This window comes from Heterodontus francisci, chromosome 1 (genome assembly GCF_036365525.1).
Source record: "Heterodontus francisci isolate sHetFra1 chromosome 1, sHetFra1.hap1, whole genome shotgun sequence".
Taxonomy (NCBI): Eukaryota; Metazoa; Chordata; class Chondrichthyes; order Heterodontiformes; family Heterodontidae; genus Heterodontus; species Heterodontus francisci.
In genome coordinates, this window is record NC_090371.1 from 101581317 (window position 1) to 101600685 (window position 19369).

General features: G+C 46.1%; 1 protein-coding gene across 3 annotated transcripts in view; it reads left to right on the top strand.

Moving 5' to 3' along the window:
* rab3c (RAB3C, member RAS oncogene family) overlaps nucleotides 1-19369 on the top strand; it is a 311395-nt gene that overhangs the window by 274264 nt on the left and 17762 nt on the right. For all 3 annotated transcript variants that reach the window (XM_068033660.1, XM_068033651.1, XM_068033670.1), the window contains exon 4: nucleotides 11697-11821. In XM_068033660.1, the coding sequence (XP_067889761.1) occupies nucleotides 11697-11821 (125 nt within the window). The remainder of the gene's footprint in view (nucleotides 1-11696; nucleotides 11822-19369) is intronic.

Here is a 19369-nt window from a genome sequence, read left to right on the forward strand (position 1 = left end):
TCCCAGAGCTTCTTAAATAATCACATTTTAGACACACATACTGGAGCTTGTATCGAGTATATTTTCTCACATCTTGCCAGTTATGGAAGAATGATACAATGGGCTGAATTTTAATGGGATGCCGCACTTGGCGGCGGTGCCCTTTGAACTCGGCGGCATACCCGCATTCGCGGGCCACTGCCGAGCCCCCGCGATATTAATCATGGGGGGCTCATTTCCGTAGAGGCTGCACATCCAGATTACATGGAGAGAGGCGGGACATTCGGTGCAGCAAGAGTTTTGACAGTTGTGCATCAGGTGCTGGGGCCCTATTTTAAGCGCCCCAGCACCTGCTTCCTGACAGCTGTCAAAGAAATACTTACCTGACTGCTGAAGAGTGGGTCTGTGGTCAATCTGGCAGCAAATCAGAAAGTGCTGCAGAAATCCAACAGGTCAGGCAGCATCTGAGGAGAGAGAAGCAGAGTTAACTTGTCCAAGTTCAGACCTGAAAGTTTACTCTGCCTCTCTCTCCACAGATGCTGCCTGAGAGTGACCCCACACTTTCCGCTTTGCCACCACATACTTACCCTGCTGTGTCCCAGAGTCCTGTGAAGGTGTGATCCTCTTCTGCCACTCAAGTGTAACATTCCTTCTTGTAGGCGTGCCACACCTGGGTGAATAATCATACATTTACACATTCCAGGACGTGAGACCTAAATAGACCATGAAAGGTATTACAGAGGTTTACAGAGAACACACTGAAACAAATGGGAAAGCACTGGTGTCACAGCAATGTAAATATGTCTTTCATTAAATGTTCCTCACCAAATTGTGTGTTCTTTTCTCCGTACAAATGATGTGTGCCAGCATGTATCGCCAATGTCACATCCCTTTGCACCATTGGCCCTTCAGGAGAGCCAATGCATGCAGTAACATCATTGCCATGCCACCATTACTCATGAGCGTCTCCACGGATGCAGTGACATGGACATTGGCTCAGTCAGCTGCTACCTCTAATGGTTCTCGCAGGGATGCTACAGATGTGGACTGGTGCACAGCAGGTGAGCAAGGGTGCTGTGTGGCTTGCAGAACTCATGTCGGTTCCTATGGTGAAGAGAGCCTTTGTCTGATAAGCCACTTTTGTACATCCCTACCTCACTGCTAGCCCTGAATGCAGAGCCTGGGTGTCATCTGCCCTCCCAAGCGTCTTTCATGTGGTAGGTCCTCAGTGCCTTCATAGTCTGAGGAGGAATCCTGTTGATATGTCTCCTCATCACGCCAGCCCTGGCCCCTATTGGGTGCATAGTTGTGCAGAGCAGCAAAGAAAGGAGCTGGCCTTTTTGGCCTGTAGTACAGGGCATCACCCTATCCATACAGGCATTGGAGGTGCTCTTTAAGCATGCCGATCTCCTGCTTAATGGTGGCTCATGTAGCTCAGTGGCTGGCATTGTATCTCGCCTCTGCAGCAGTGGTGAAGTCTCTCACTGGCGTCAGGAGCATGTCTGCAAAGGATATCTCTTATCTCCAAGAAGCCACCCCTCCATCTGAGCCAGTTCAGTGAACAGCGGTGGCAGCCGGGACTGGTGCAAGACCCAGGTGTCATGGCAGCTGCCTGAGAAGCGGTCACACATTCGCTGCAGGTATCTGCAGTGTTCACATACCAGCTTCACCTAGATTGAGAGGGCTCCTTTATTGGTGATGTCTGCAGGTGGTAGCCTGGCAGTAGGCCTGATCGTCACATGTGTGTAGTCTATGAACATTGCAACCTATGGTTCTCCGGCAATGGCGCCTGAACCAATGGCCCTCTGGTACTGGCTGTGAGAGTCTGTCCTAAAGTGAGCAAACTCACTGGCCCTCCGGTGCAGGGCATCGGTGACCTCCCTGGTGCAGTGGTGCACTGCTGACTGTGTGACCCTACACAGGTCTCTGGTGGGCCTCTAAAAGGCTGCAGAGGCATCAGGCTTGAGAACCGCTGCCACTATGAGGAACAAAGGCATGGGATGTCCACCAGAGCCCATGGGCTGCAGGTCATCCTTGAGCAGGGCACAGAGACGTGTCACCACCCTCTCTATTTGCGCAATCTCCTCTGACACTGGTGCTCTGACATCCGATGGCATGTCATGTGGGACCTGTATATGCACGGCAAACATAATAGCGAGCTCCCCTTGGGGGCTGCTGCTCATGACCGGGGGCCTCCAGGTGGATTGCACCTGCCTTTTGATATTGCCTCAGGCGCATAATGATCCTCACATGCAGAGGATCACACAATGTAGGATGAGCCATACCTATTTCCATGTGATAAATAAAGTTGAACCCTGCATGTATTCAAAGGTTCCTAACAGGGCAAGGATTGGTGTTGACGGGTAAATCAGCTGCTTTCCTGGATCAACTATGTGGCGTGCCATGGCATTGCCCATCTTGGCCAACACTGAGTGGCACAGCATGACCACATCAAGATCCTACCAGCTGAATCGATTGCCCCCACCATCCATATCACCTTAATACTTCTACCCTTTCTGGCGCCCTCCCCACACAAGGGGCGCCTAGTGTGCCATTGCCCCCTCACAAACACAGAGCGTACACAGTTAACAGAGGGATGGTACATGCTATCTCCCTTCATGCCAGCACAGCTTCCCCTCCAGTCATCCCAGACCCCCTCCCTTTAAGAATGCAGTGCTGAGATCCCTGAATATCCCCCCTCCTCCTCCCTTCCATAATGCAGAGTGAGACCCCTGAATAACAGAACTTACCTTCGCTGGCGACAGCTTCTGCCTCCGAGGACCCGCCAGCTTTTCAAATCGTGAACGGGACAGCACGTGACGGCTGCCTGTTCAGCGAAAAATCCAGAAGTGTCAGTGGAGAGGCAGCGGGCTGCATAATCAGCAAAGGTAAGTACTCTTTACCATATGCTAATTGTGGTGCTGCCGCTGTGCAGCGGGTGGGCCGCACTGAGGTCCCGCCGCTGCCGGTAATATGCGGTGGGCCCTTCTCGACGTCACGGGTCATGGCGGGCCTCTCCCCACAGCATTTTACCAGCTCCCGTGCCGCGACCCGCGGAGTCGAGCGGCCAGTAAAATTCAGCCCAATGTGTGTTTGGTACACAGGTTGTAGTGTAGTAGTGAGTGATGTGGCATTGTGGCTATATATATATATATATATACATACATATGCTTGAACAATGTAGTTCCTAGGTCATTTTGGATAATATAACAACATAACATCCCTCTGTTTAAAAAAAATATTGCAAAGCCTTTTCCTATTAACATAACTTTTCCAAACAATTTTTTTCTTTTGGCTAAACTAAAGAAAGTTTACAATTAAACTTGCAATTCTGAACACTTTATTCACAATATCGTTCTGGTGGTAATATGGTGTGCCTCTATCTCGTGAATTTGGTTGTCCTCATCCCTGTCTGCAATGAGTTAGCATGCTGTACTGGCAGGTGTTGTACATGTTGCTCCTGATGTTGTAGAAGTTGTGCTTGATGGTGATGTTGCTAATGTTGCACCGCATGCTGGTGATGTTACTGATGACCTTCTCTGCTTTACCAGTTCTGGTGTAGGCTGAATATGGACTCTGTTCCTTCTCATCTGCTTACTGGTTTCAGTCTCGATGATGTATGATCTTGTGATGAAAACCCCAGGTGCCAAATAGAAATATTAATTTCATCATGTGGAACTCTGCCTGAGACTTTTACTGGAAATTGTTACAAATAACTTTTAAAACAGAACAGCTAATAGCCAAGACGGCCACTCACATTTGCATATGAAAAAAACCAAAGGATTAGGCTGGAGACAGACGATTGACTCAGCCTAGCCAGAACAATGGGGTGCTGTCTGATTCAATTATCTGAGATAGCCTTGTTAATATGTGGTCATCAAAAGCCATTGGCACCCATTAACTTTGAAAGAGCCAACCCCCTCCATGTGTGACTGAACAGTTTAAGGTGTGGCTCCTTGAATCTCAAAGAATTTTTCAGAAGGGTCTCACTAAACCAACAAAGAGGTTTGAGAATATCATGTGACTACTGTGCAGCTTTGGAGAGGTTAAGCTTTGTCAGTCTGAAGGCTGACTGTAACTGAAATCCAGCAAGGGGCCATCTCTCTCCTCTCTCCCTCTCTCCAGTAAAGACCCAGAGAAACCTCGGCAGCAACTATTAAGCCTCAAACCTGTAGCCCAGCACAGCCAGCAACTAGGGACAAGGATAAAGCGCCTCTTCTGCCTTCCAGAACCTGAGAAGAAGCCCAAACCATGCACATGGCCCAGTGAGGGACTTCAGGACTACAGTTTCAACAAAGCACTCTGGGACTGAGATTCAATATTTGAATTCCATTTATTACAGATTCTACTCCAACCTCCCAACTCTGTTCTTCTCTCTGTAATCTATTTATGTGTGTGTGTGTGGCCAATGCATGAATGTGGGGCATGGATGCGTAGCGTATTTTAGTAATTTTTATCGGTTTCGAGTGATAAGTTTAATTTTTAAAAGTTGGAAAACCCTAAATCTGTCAAAGTTGGGAAGCGTGTTCCTGCTTCAACAGGGAAGGTTTGAAGTAGTAGATGAAATTCAGTTACTAGTTTTGGGTTGGATGTAAAGTCTTTGATTGAAGTTAAGTCTTGCAGTTCTCGTTAGGGCCCAGTGCACACTTTCAAACTTGTTTCACTGGTACCAGAAAGCTGCAGGGTCTTCTGTCTTGAGGCTTAAGTTACTTCCGTGGGTCCCTGGAACTTTGTGTGAGAGAGAGAGAGAGAGAGGTCTTGCTTCTCTTTGGTCTTCCAAAAGCAGTCTGCCTCTAAACTTTACTGTGAACACAATCCAATCAATTCCAAGATTGGCCAGCAGTTTAGACATGTGACTAACTCTTTGTTTGAAACAAATTGTCTGCAAAGCTTGTTGATTCTTCAAAGCTTACCAGACATACTCAGTGGGGGGAGTGGGCAGGGTGGGTGGGGGGGGGGGGGGGGTTGTTGGAATGCTGGCTGTTACACAGATAATGACTCTCAATGTCTTTTGATCATCAATATTGACAAAACCCATTTGGATAATTGAATCAGGGAGTACTTCCATTGTCTCTCTGTGCAGCTGTCTCTCAGAATGCAAATGTGCAGCCATGCTTTCAGCCACTACTCTGTGGTCTTTTTAAACAAATTATTTCAATGTCCAGTAAATGTTCAAATAATGTTCCATATGATGAAATTAATGTTTCCATTTGGCAGGTATGGTTTCCGTTACAACTGAAACTCCTCTCATATGACTCTGACCACTGATAGTCAACATTTTCTCTCATCAGCTCTTGTAGGCTTGCTGTGCGCTCTGATATGTGAGGTTTGAAAGAACTTATATACTGGATCAAGCTAAGAAAACTTCTCAACTCTTTCTTGTCTGTCAGAGTTTCCATTCTTAGAGATCGCTGTGATTTTTTCAGGACTAGGCATGACTCCATTCGGTGTGTGCACCATTCCGAAGAATTGGCATTTATCTGCGTTTAGCTTGACCCCAGCTTTTCTGGTTGTCTCCATGGCTTCATGTAGGTGGTAGTTATGGTCTTTCTCAGCTACACCATATATCTGGATATCATCCGCTATTCCGATTGTGCCTTTGCATCCCCTGTATGTCTCGTCTGTTTTCTGCTGGAACACATCCTGCTTCACTTTAAGGCCAAAAGGGAAGCACAGGAATTTGTACCATCCAAAGTGTGTGTTGAATGTTGTCAATCGCGAAGATTCTTCATCATGCGGCACAGTGGCGCAGTGGTTAGCACCGCACCCTCACAGCTCCAGGGACCCGGGTTCGATTCCGGGTACTGCCTGTGTGGAGTTTGCAAGTTCTCCCTGTGTCTGCGTGGGTTTCCTCCGGGTGCTCCGGTTTCCTCCCACAGCCAAAAGACTTGCAGGTTGATAGGTAAATTGGCCATTATAAATTGCCCCTAGTATAGGTAGGTGGTAGGGGAATATAGGGACAGGTGAGGATGTGGTAGGAATATGGGATTAGTGTAGGATTAGTATAAATGGGTGGTTAATGGTCGGCACAGACTCGGTGGGCCGAAGGGCCTGTTTCAGTGCTGTATCTCTAAATCTAAAATCTAAATCTAAAAAAATAATCTAATTCACGTTCGAGTAGCTGTTTCTGGCATCAAGCTTGCTGAAAACTTTTGCACCTGCCAGTGCTGGCATGATCTCTTCTAGTGTTGGAGTAGGGTAGTGACTCTTTATTGCTTGATTAAAATCTTTGGGATTCGGGCAAATCCATAGCCGCTCATTTGGCTTCTCGTTACCACGATGGAATTTACCCAATTTGTAAGCTCTGTGACTCTGGCAATCACAACTTTCTTTGATATAAAAACAAGAAATGCTGGAAATACTCAGCAGGTCTGGCAGCATCTGTGGAGAGAGAAGAGTTAACGTTTGAGGTAAGTGACCCTTCATCAGAACCCTTCAAGCTCTGATGAAGGGTCACTGACCTGAAACGTTAACTCTACTTCCCTCTCCACAGATGCTGCCAGACCTGCTGAGTATTTCCAGCATTTCTTGTTTTTATTTCAGATTTCCAGCATCTGCAGTATTTTGTTTTTATGCTACTATTTTCTTTGAGTTCTCTTTCAAGCTTTCCATTTAGCTTTGTTGATACCTTGCATGGGGGATGAATCACAGGTTTCTTTTCTGGGTTAATGGTGATGTGATGCTCAAAATCTTCAAAGCATTCATCTCATCAAAACATTTGAACCAGATCTTCCTTGCTTCTAATTGGAGAGTCCTTTTCAATGGGTGTGCTACCTTCAACCTTCATTGATGCCTCCTTCAGCTCATGGTTTACCGAGATCAGCTGCAGCTCTTTGCAACTGCTCAACCCCAGTATAGCTGGAACATCTGTATCAGTGAAATAGAATATACAGTTAACATCCTTTGTGCATCCCTCTGAATTGGGTCATTCCCAGCTGTCGAATCTCAGTTCCACCTTATCGTGTCAGTATGATGTCATTTGACTTTGGACCATCTTTCTTTTGGTAACCATTGTCATGAAAATGTGCTATGCTGAATTAGGATTTCAATTCATCATTTAGAAGCCTACATTCAGCATTGAAAAAGGAAAGCTGGAATCCTACATTCAACTTTTTAAAAACTGGCAACTAAGATGGCCACCATAATTTGCATTGAAATACCTCACATTCCAAGGCATTGAAGTGGAGACTCATCTCTAAATAGCTGTTATCCAAAACATTGGCTCAAACAGTTGAGTGAATTATCTAGTATCACTCGTTAGAAAGACATTCAAAGCTATCTTTGAGCATTCGCTAGTGGAGAGGAACCTCCAGGGGGTAAACATTGAAACAACAAGACCTGAGAGATTTGGAATTCGTAGACTTGGATCTCATTAACGTGGAAAAAAGAAAATACTGAGAGAATCATGTGACAGTCTCCAAGTGAAAACTTGGAGTTTCTGTTGTACACAGCAGACAAGCTTTGAGAGCTAATCACTGCAGGACTCCAGTGGGGCTGTGTGTCTCTCTCTGTCCAGATAATACTGCAAGCTTCGAGCCCTGTCCAAGCCTATCATTGTTACAGACAGAGAGCCCGGGGGAGAAAGCCACCTACATCACTATATCCAAGCAAACCCTGAATCAGAGACCAGCTGCAAGTGCACTTCTACCAGCCAGAAACTTCAGGATCATGACTTCAGCCGGAAGGCAACTGAATTATCAGATCCCACAGACTGTATATTTTTATTTGTTCTGGACTCTAATACAACCAAGCTATACTTCATCACTCTGTAATGTATTTGAGTGTGTGTGTGTGTCTGTGTGTGTGTGTATTTGAAAGCCGAAGCATAGTTTATCATTTTACTTAGATTGGGTTTTAATTTTGAGTACAATAAACTAACCTCTTTCTTATTTAAACTCAAAAAAACCTGTCCGATTGGTTCTTTTATGATAGCACATAAAGGGTTAAACACTCATTGAATTGGTAAGCACATCACTGGGGAATAAATCCAGTTGCAGTCAAACAAGGAGAGGGACAAGAGGGGAGCCTTTTGACCCCTCTTCACCTGATCGTAACACCATTTTCTTACAAATTTTCAGAAAAAATCTTCTGGTATAGTCTGAGCGGTTGATGTTTCTCTGTGCTCCAGTATTAAACTTCAGCTTCAGATTTATGTTGTGGATTAACCTCTCACCTTCTTCCTGATCCATTTGATTGTGTAAATTTCTTTTCTCTGGAAACTTTCACATCCAGATATTGCATGTTGGTCTATGGCTCCTGTGTCTATTGTGTCTTCGAACTCCCCATCATCTTCCAGGATATGGATGTTTTGGTTTCTTTTATTTCTCATTTGCCCTGTTGCTCTGCCTCTAGTAATTCATTTATCATCTACATTCTTTGTCCTGCACATCTTTTCCCAGTAGTGTCCCAATTGGACTTTCTGAAAGCTCTGCAGTTTGATCTGTATGTGGGACATTTCTTTCTGTCTGTTAACTCATGTAGTCGTCCACATCTCTTACACATCTTTCTCTCTCTCTGTGCATTCTTTTGTTGCTGTTCCACTGCATCAATCCTGTTTCCTTTCCTTGACTTGACTGAAGGCTATTGTTTGACAATCAATGCTTCATCTGAGTGTTCGTGGCTTCATGTGCTCTGGCAGTGTCTATAGCTGATACTGTAAGCTTGTCTTTTCCAATTCAAGCTTTTTGTACATCAGGGTGTACAGAGCCCCAAATCAGCTGATCCACCAACCTTTTATCCACATCCTTAATTTATACTTGCTGGCTACGTTTCTCATTCTCATTAAGAAATTGTCAACAGACTCACCTGGTTCCTGTCTCAGGCTCTGAAATTCATAACAGTGGATCCAATGGTTTGGCTTTGGCTGAAGATGTGTGCTGAATTTCTCAAAAATCTTGTCTGGGTTTTGACTGTCGTCCTCATTCATTTCCCAGCTATTGAAAAGATCTAATCTGTTCTCACCTGTTCACAAAAGGATGCAGCTGACCTTATCTTTTTCACTAGTGCCTTTCAGAAAACTACTTAATGTCAATGTGCACTTTTGCTTAAACTTTTCGAATGCCTTCATGATGTCATTGGCCTCCCAATTCATTATGGGCTGGAACTGCGCGTTCATTGCTGCACGGCAGTCATCTTGTTTTTCACACGATTTACACTGTTTTCTCTTTTGGCACTAATTTGGGTTGTTTTTCAGTCAAATTTAGCATTTACATCACTCATAGGATTTGCATTCTACTCACAAACACCTTCCTGACACTGTTATGTCTTGTGAGTCCAAGAGCTTCTTAAATAATCACACTTTCGACACAGATACTGGAGCTTGCATCAAGCATATTTTCTCACATTTCTCCATTCGTGGCAGAATACATGGCTGGGATCTTGTGGAGGTGGCGGGGCCCCGGCACCGAGCCAAAAAGGCAGGGGATGCCTGCCTCAGCCTTTTCACGCCCCCACCATGCAATCCTACGTTGTTCCAGAGGTGAAGTCTCCAGTGCCAGGATCTCCTTCCCTTTAAAGATGGGGATCCCGCCTCCAAGAGCTACCAGCCAATTAGAGGACCGTTAGCACAGCAGTATCAGCAGCGCCACTGGGAGCAGTGGCCGCTGCCAGTATTGCAGAGGCCTTAAACCCAGGCCCAGTGCTGACCTCAGGACTGGCCCCGGCAGTGGGGCTTGGTGGGCATGAAGTCCAGGGGAAGTCTATGGATTTTGCCAGCGGGGGCCCTCTGTGGGCCACAGATTGCCCAGAGGATGAACCCTCCCCCAAAGCCTGCAGGGAGTTTGCCTCATTTTACAAGGTTCCCTGCCCGCACGGTGGAGGCTCCCCCTCCCCCCCCAACCCCGCACCAGCCGCTGATTAGATCCAACTTGCTTAGCAATGGGCCCTCCCTCCCCCTCCCTCCCCCTCCCTACCCCTCCCCCTCCACCACCACCCGTTGTGATTCTAGGGGCCCACCCACCTCAGGAGAACCCATAAAATCCAGCCCAATGTATGTTTGATACACAGGTTGTAGTGCAGTAATGAGTGATGTGGCATTGCGGAGATATATATATGCATACGTTCGAACAATATAGTTCCTAAGTTATTTTGGATAATACAGCAATATAACAGTCTATATCTACTGCATTGGGAATTTTATTGGTTTGTGCTGTGCATTATAGTGTTAACTTTGTACTGACTAAAAGTGGATAGTGGGTTTGGACACTATTCAATGTATTCCTAGTTTGATGGTGTTGTCAAATTGGCTAGTAAGATGTTTGCCAATAGAGAAGGATGGAATAAATGCCAAGTCTCTGCTGCATCAGTTCAATGCATCTTAGAATGGTTGGTTATGAGCAGCATTGTAATCTTGTAGGAGCAGATCTGCCTGTCTTCTTGATTGTGAAAGGATGGAGGAAAGCATAAAGAGGGGGAAAAAAATGAAGTGACAAAAAGGAAAAACACAGAAACACCATTGAAAGGTGAAATACATTTCGAAAAAAAAACTGCCTAGAAGTATGGTGGATTAGAGGTATTTCTTCTACTTGCTGTTTGGTGTGCGCAAGTCAGGTATTTCCAATATAAGGTAGATTACTTCTCCATTCATCATACTTACTTAGTTCAGTCATTACAGACTGAGACCACCTGACAAGACTCCACAACACAGAAAATAGATGATCTCACTTATAATTTACATTGCAAATATTAGGGTAACAACAATCTTATAACATTCCTGAATCTTATTTTTCAATGGAAGCTTTCCATTAAACAGCAAACAAGGGAATTTAATACAGTTAGGTCATACGCTAATATTCACAGCATACCTTTCAGGTGAAGCTGTGAATTTCCTTGTTGAAAGAGTTTCTTCTTATGGTCTATTAGTTTGTAACTGCTGAGGTAATTTCAAGGCTCTTGATACTAATTCTCTGTCACAGTGTGACAAAAGTTATATGAATAAGTAGGTCACCAGATATATGATTATTGAACAGCTTTTTGTCCTCTGAAAGGTCACATTGACACTATAAAAATAATCAATCTTTCAAGATTGTGTGCTGTTTCATCACTTTGCATCTGAAACCATTTACAGAAAGGGCATAGAAGAAGCATATCAATGGTTTATACTCAATATTTTATTAAGGGAAATATTCCATGATGTTACTTAGCAACTGTATTCCATGGTCCTTTCTGATGGAAAATGAAACAAAAGAAGTACTGTGGGGATATATGGAACCAAATTTTAAATGGATGTACTTGGTTGGAAAGGGTTTACAGGATTGGAGGTGCTTTTAAATTCATGACTTAAAAGATACAAATTTTTATGAAAAAATGCATAAGATGAGAAATCATGCAGGTCATCCATTACAAAACATGCATTTTGCTCTATTCCTTCTCTTTGTCACACATTCTGCCCCTTCCTAATCCAACCCAAATGAGGAATCCACCTCTTCACATGTCACTCCCAGTTTTAAAGATATTATCCTTAAAACAATTTGTAGGTCACCATGTCTTAGAAAGAACTTTAGCATTGATTGGGACTGGAGTTGCAACGAAGGAAAGCAAGAGCCAAATTCTATTCTGAATGTTCTATCAACCAGAAATCCATCAATATAAATACAGTCATCTTTCTAAAGATGCTGATTCTTGATAGTCAGCGAATGAGAAGCATTGCTTTGCACAATATTGATATTTTAACAAATGTAGCAAACCTCTCTGTAATATATTCTCCAATTTTCTCTTAGGTCAACTCAAATCAAGACATACTCCTGGGACAATGCTCAGGTTATACTGGTTGGCAACAAATGTGACATGGAAGATGAAAGAATAGTATCTATGGAGAGAGGAAAGCAACTGGCAGACCAACTTGGTATGTTTGGCTGATGTGACTTGTCTTGTTTGGCATTAACTTTGGCTGGTCCTTAGTGCACTTTGTTGATAACATATTACAAATTCAGATCTTCTAAAGATACTCTTTCAGGTTCACTAACATCAATCGCTCCTGTAAGTGATCTAGGTGACTTACTTTTATCACAGTTTATTTTCAGTGCCCTACATCTGCATGTATGACAGTGTATCTTCCAGAGGCCTGAACTGGATATTCATGACCAGAATTTTACACCCCCCCACCCCCCACTCCACCCCTGGCAGAGGGCTAGGAGGTGGAAGTGGGGGCAGTAAAAATGTGTGGGATAGTGGGACAAACACAATGCTTCTCACCTATCTGCCCCCACTGGCATTTTACCAGCAACGGGGGATATGGTGGGTGGCCGGCCTGCCCACCTTTAAGCGGGCAACAATTGTTTCTCACTGTCAGGTGCAAAAGTAAGCCAAACCATGGCTTACAAGGGAAATTAGAGATGGCATTAGATCCAAGGAAGAGGTATATACATCAGCCAGGAAAAACAACAGACCCGAGGATTGGGAGCAGTTTAGAATTCAGCAAAGGAGGACCAAGGGATTGATTAAGAAGGGGAAAAATAGAGTATGAGAGCAAGATTGTGGGGAACATTAAAACTGACTGTAAAAGTTTCTATAGGTATGTGAAGAGAAAAAGATTGGTGAAGACAAATGTAGGTCCCTTACAGTCAGAAACAGGGGAATTTATTATGGGGAATAAAGAAATGGCTGACCAACTAAATGCATACTTTGGTTCTGTCTTCACAAAGGAGGACACAAATATCATACCAGAAATGTTGGGGAACACAGGGCTTAATGAGAGAGAGGAACTGAAAGAAATCAGTATTAGTAGAGAAATGGTGTTGGGGAAATTGATGCGATTGAAGGCCAATAAATCCCCAGGGCCTGATGGTCTGCATCCCAGAGTACTTAAGGAAGTGGCCCGAGAAATAGTGGATGCATTGATGATCATCTTCCAAGATTCTATAGACTCGGGAACAGTTCCTACAGATTGGAGGGTTAATGTAACCCCACTATTTAAAAAGGGAGGTAGAGAGAAAGCATGGAATTACAGACCAGTCAGTCTGACGTCGGTAGTGGGAAAATTCTAGAGTCCATTATCAAAGATTTTATAGCAGAGCACTTGGAGAACAGAGGTAGAATTGGACAGAGCCAGCATGGATTTACGAAAGGGAAATCATGCTCGACAAATCTCCTAGAATTCTTCGAGGATGTAAGTAGTAGAGTTGATGAGGGGGAGCCAGTGGATGTGGTTTATTTGGACTTTCAGAAGGCTTTCGACAAAGTCCCACATAAAAGGTATGGGATTGGGGGTAGTGTATTGCGATGGATAGAAAATTGGTTGGTGGACAGGAAACAAAGAGTAGGGATAAATGGGTCTTTTTCCGAATGGCAGGCAGTGACTAGTGGGGTACCGCATGGATCAGTGCTAGGACACCAGCTATTCACAATATATATTAATGATTTAGATGAGGGAACTAAATGTAATATCTCCAAATTTGCAAATGACACAAAACTGGGTGGGAGGGTGAGTTGTGAGGAGGATGCAGAGAGGCTTCAGGGTGATTTGGACAAGTTGAGTGAGTGGGCTAATGCATGGCAGATGCAGTGTAATGTGGATAAATGTGAGGTTATCCACTTTGGTAGCAAAAACAGGAAGGCAGATTATTATCTGAATGGCTATAAACTGAGAGAGGGGAATATGCAGCGAGACCTGGGTGTTCACATAAACCGTCGCTGAAGGTAAGCATGCAGGTGCAACAGGTGATAAAAAAGGAAAATGGTATGTTGGCCTTCATAGCAAGAGGATTCGAGTACAGGAGCAGGGATGTCTTGCTGCAATTATACCAGGCCTTGGTGTGGCCACACCTGGAGTACTGTGTGCAGTTTTGGTCTCTTTATCTGAGGAAGAATGTTCTTGCAGTGCAGGTTTACCAGACTGATTCCTGGGATGGCGGGACTGACATATGAGGAGAGATTGAGTCGGTTAGGATTATATTCGCTGGAGTTCAGAAGAGTGAGGGGGGATCTCATAGAAACCTATAAAATTCTAACAGGACTTGACAGTGTAGCTGCAGGAAGGATGTTCCCGATGATGGGGGAATTCAGAACCAGGGGTCATAGTCTAAGGATACGGGGTAAACCTTTCAGGACTGAGATGAGAAGAAGTTTATTCACCCAGAGAGTGGTGAGCCTGTGGAATTCGCTACCACAGAAAGCAGTTGAGGCCAAAACATTGAATGTTTTCAAAATGGCTCAAAGGGCCAAATAGCCCACTCCTGCTCCTATTTTCTATGTTTCTATGTATGCCAATTGAGGCCCTTAAGTGGCCAATTAAAGACCATGTAAGGGTCTCTTCCCGCCGCTGCTGGTATTTTGCCATTTTTTACTTCGCCACCTGGGGAGGCCACCCAGTAACATTTGGTGGCCTCCTTGCGGGCCAGGGATGGGGGTGTCCTTCCTGATCGGGCACCCTGTCCCTCCTGATCGGGCACCCTGTGCCCCATGGAGGGGCACCCCTGTGGCACAGGCTCCACCCAGTGGAAGATCTGCCCTACCCTCGTGATCAACCCCCTCCCCACCCCACCACCCCACACTGGCTGGGGCCTGGCTGATGCCCCCCAGCAAGCCCCGACCCCACTTACCACTTCTCCAGGCTCCATCGCTGGCTGGGTCCAGGACCTGCAGCAGTCCCAGCAGTGGTCACTGTTCCCAGTGGCGCTGTTGGAACTGAAGAGCTGCCAGACCTCTGATTGGCTGGCAGCTCTTGGAGGTGGGACATCCTGCCTCAGAGGAGCAGAAGCCACGAACTCAGGCAATTAATTGCCTGAGCCACATAAACTAGTGTCATGGCTTTCTGGGCCGGCAGAGGTGGAATTGCCCCCGATATTCCAGCTGGTGGACGGGGCCATTGCCTCCTTGTTAAATCCTGGCCATGTCTTTTGCATGTGTATTACTTCAATGCTTCTGAAGGTGGACTGGCCAAACACTTGAGATGAGAGCAGATATGAACTGTTAAACTGCCCTAATTTATAATAAGGTGACCACACAGAACAATTGTTATACCTAGGATACCTTAATTTAATCAATCCAATTTACCACATAACATAAAATAAAGAACTAGCCATGTCATCTGCAGCAGTGGGAAAAATTTAAAAACAATACATCGCACCTGCTATTAGGCCATCATTGTGGAGGGGGAGCCACTCCACAGGATGGCTTGCAGCTACGGCTGTGGCCATCGCATCTCTGTGGGTCCGTACTGAGGTGATCGAGTGCAGGTGTCAGTGGACACTATACCACACCCCACCGGCCCATGGCCAGGAGGCTGCCTCCAATTGCCTGCTGGGGTCTGGCCTCAGCGGGGTGACCGTCTGGTGGCAACATCATTCCCTCAATTGGGCCATTAATGGACCTAATTGGCTACCACTACTGCCGGGCGGGTAGCCACTACCAGGTTGACCCCACCTCCACCAAGATCATTCCAAGACAGGAACACATCAGATAGCCGACCCGACGTGCTATTTTATAACTTTGCTTTCGGTCCTGCCTCTGAGAAAATCCAGGTCTGGTGTGAGTTTTTTTTTAAACTTATGTAGACAAGCTAACAAACACTTAGGCCTGGAATTTATGCTGGCGATGGGGATCTCAATGTCCGGAAAAAGCAACGCCTAGAACCCCACGTCGCCTCTTCTCTGGAAATCCCATTGAGTCTAGTGTCAATCAGGCACTTAAGTGGACAGCGGCGGGCCTTCCACAGGTTCAAGGACCCCATCACCAGAGGTCCTGGCCTTGGGAGCTTCTGGCTTCTTTCACTGAGCAGCGCCACCACGGAGATGGTGGTTGTCGTCAGAAGAACACCTAGTCGAGGCCCAGGAGTGGCGCTGGACCCAGGGTAGGTCGGGGCGGAAGGGACTTGGAGGTTGGGGGTCGCAGGGGAGGAGAGTGTGGGAGGTCACTTGCAAAGGCAGGGGTTTGGCTCTCAGCGGGCCCCCCCTTCCCAATGCCAGGTCCCTCGTTCAGGCACTAAGTGTCTTTTAACGAGGAATGCCCCCCCCCCCCCCCCCCACAGGAGCCAGGAGGCAACCCGCACAGTTTTTTGTGCCGTGCTTCCCTGCGACCACAGGGCTGCCTGCCACACAGCTAATTGCGGTGGTGGCAGGATGTGGCCCATAATTGGGGATTAATTGCCCAGTAAAGTGCCTCAATTGGAAGCGGGGTGGGAAGGCTGTTCACAGGCCTAAATTTTGGCAGAGGCAGGATGGTGGCGGGATTGCCCCCCCCCACCCCCCAACCACCTGACGCAATTTTATGCTCTCCCCATCTCCAAACTCACCACGGAGGAAAATCATATTATTTAGTCGCTGTGGGACACAATCTTCCATTTAGCATATTAATCACCTTTCACCAGGGTGCCTTTCAAAAACAAAGTGATTCCTGACAACGCACCAGCCCACTGGCGTCATCAGAGTGTGCCAAGCTGTGCACATGTGCAGCTACATCCTGCCAGGACTTGGTGGCACATGCGCGGGATGGCGTCATCGCACAGCGCCAACGTCATCACATATCCACGCCCGGTCCAGCTTTGCGCATGCGTGATAAAGCATCATCAGGTATCCAGCCCCCACTTGGTTGGAGGAAGCGGCTGAATGGGAGACTTTGAGGCTGGAACTCTCCCCGTTCAGCAACTCGTTCCAGGCCTCGCCGCTTCCTCACCTCCGCCACCCGCACCAGACCTCACTGCTTCCCCCACTCCCGTGGCTGATTGTTGCTCACTTCATGCCACCTGACTCTCCGGCCACTCGCTCCCTGCCCTCATCAGCTAGCTCTGGGCCGCGCCACTTCCCTCCTCTCGGCCACTCGCTCATGCGCTGCCCCGTCACCCCTTGTGGCTCGCCTTGCTTCTTCGGGCGGTGCGTGGAGACTGATGAAACATGGGAAAGAGTGGCTGAGAGGAGGGAAGCAATGCGGCCTGGAGCTAGTGGCTGGAGTAGGGCGGGGGGGGGGGGGTGGGGGGGCGAGCAGCTGGAAAGCGGGGTGGCACGAACAGGGAACAATCGGCCAGGGGAGTGAGGGGGAGCAGCAAGGTCTGGAGTGAGCGGCTGAGGGGGGCAAGCGACCAATAGGGGGGAGGGGAAGAAAGCAAAGTTGCCGAGGGGGGTGAGCGACCAGTGGGGTGGGGGCTAGTAGCTGCGTTCGGGTGAAAGCAGCCCTGGTCAGTCATATAAATCAATCACAATAACGAATTGACAGCACATTTTATACTCGACCCAATTTTCTTTTCTATCGATCGATGTGCCAATTCAGTATCTTCCAATGGAAATTCAATCATAAAATTCCTTTTGTATTCAATAGGATTACTGGAATATTAAATGGATCTGAGGATTACAGTTAGTATCATATAACTACATAGGATGCATATTACTAGGCTTCCATCCAATTTAGTGTAAGGTTATTTTGTGAAGCAGAGTATTCTCTGTAGCCCTATACTCTGCTTAAAAACAAAATCGCATTTCTTTCAATCCTTTGTGGAAATTGGACCAAAATCCTGAACTGTGACTCCTATATTTTTCATGATCGAACTATACCAATGCTGGAAGTGTTTTTATAAGTTTCTATTCTCTGGTGCTATATTGTGGTAGTTCTTAATGGGCTTGGTCCTTCTGCTCTTTAGTGGCTCTGAAAATCCATACCAGCAAGATTGCTCTGGTGCTCTCCAAAGCTGATCGTGCTGGAGTTTGCATTGGGAGTGCACCTAATTTTAATGAGGTAACTGGGCACCTATGCCACTGCAGACACAACTCTGGCACCAGCCTGGGCCATGCAACTGAAAAATGTAGCATCAGGTTGTCATCGAGGGAAGGGGTGGAATTTTCCACACGCCCCAAAGCCCAAACTTCAGGCCCGTGGAAAGGGAACAGTAAAAATATTGTTCTAAATAAATATTCAGTACAATAGAACACTAGATGCCCCATGGGCCCCATTTATGCCTGTCTGGTAGTCCAAATGCCTCATTTCACTCAACCTCCAGTGTTACATGGGTCCTAAATGACCCAAAAAAGCAGGAACGCTGAGTAAGAGACCACACCCCTGGATTTGCCTTAGATGCATGTTCCACTCCTTAAGGGTAGGCCTTGGGTGGGTTTCTCCGGTTACCCAGTGAGTTATAATGGGAGTCCAGAAAAATCTCGAAAGTTCAGGGCCGACAACTGACACAGCCTTGATGGTAGCCCAGAAATTACACTCTTTTATGGATCAGAATTTGAGTATTAAAGGTGAAGAATTTGGGACAAGGCCTTACATTGTGTGGTTCCTGCCCCCTAACTAGTGGAACAATATCTTCCAGTGGGGGTTGGGTGGAGGTAATTTTATTGCATCACCACCCAATTATCATTTTGATGCATTTTGGAGTTGGGATTTTGTCCTTTCTGGAAATCCTGCAAGATAGTTTGGCAATGTGATCAGCAGTAGGCCCGCCATGCCAGATTCAATTAGCATTCGATTCCCATTAGAATTAGTGGTTCAGCTTCAAGGAAGGTGTAAAGAGGAACTTGGAACTATAATTCTTTGGCCCAACCAGTTTTTGTTCCTATATCACTGGCAGAGAGTCCTCTGGCATCCGATCATTTACATTTGTGGTAGCTCCATGGTGCTTCCCCTGGCACAGACACCCACCTTCAAAATGGCAATAATCGTGTTTTCTGGGTTAGAAATTTTGACATGCCAGGGATGAAGTACCATGCCATTGCATTGCTGGCAGTGTTTAAATTAGTCCAAACTTCCAAAAGCTTCTAAAATTCTGATGGAAATAAAGTGAATTTGGGTATTACATAAAAACATAGAAAATAGGAGCAGGAGTAGGCCATTCGGCCCTTCGAGCCTGCTCCACCATTCATTATGATCATGGCTGATCATCCAGCTCAGTAACCTGTTCCTGCTTTCTCCCCATATCCTTTGATCCCTTTCGCTCCAAGAGCTATATCTAACTCCTTCTTGAAAACATACAATGTTTTGGCCTCAACTGCTTTCTTGTGGTAGCGAATTCCACAGGCTCACCACTCTCTGAGTGAAGTAATTTCTCCTCATCTCAGTCCTGAAAGGTTTACCCCGTATCCTTAGACTATGACCCCTGGTTCTGGACTCCCCCACCATCGGGAACATCCTTCCTGCATCTACCCTGTCAAGTCCTGTTAGATTTTTATAGGTTTCTATGAGATCCCCCCTCACTCTTCTGAACTCCAGCGCATATAATCCTAACCGACACAATCTCTCCTCATATGTCAGTCCTTCCATCCCAGGAATCAGTCTGGTAAACCTACGCTGCACTCCCTCTATGGCAAGAACATCCTTCCTCAGATAAGGAGACCAAAACTGCACACAATATTCCAGGTGTGGCCCCACCAAGGCCCTGTATAATTGCAGCAAGACATCCCTGCTTCTGTACTCGAATCCTCTTGCTATGAAGGCCAACATACCATTTTCCTTTTTTACCGCCTGT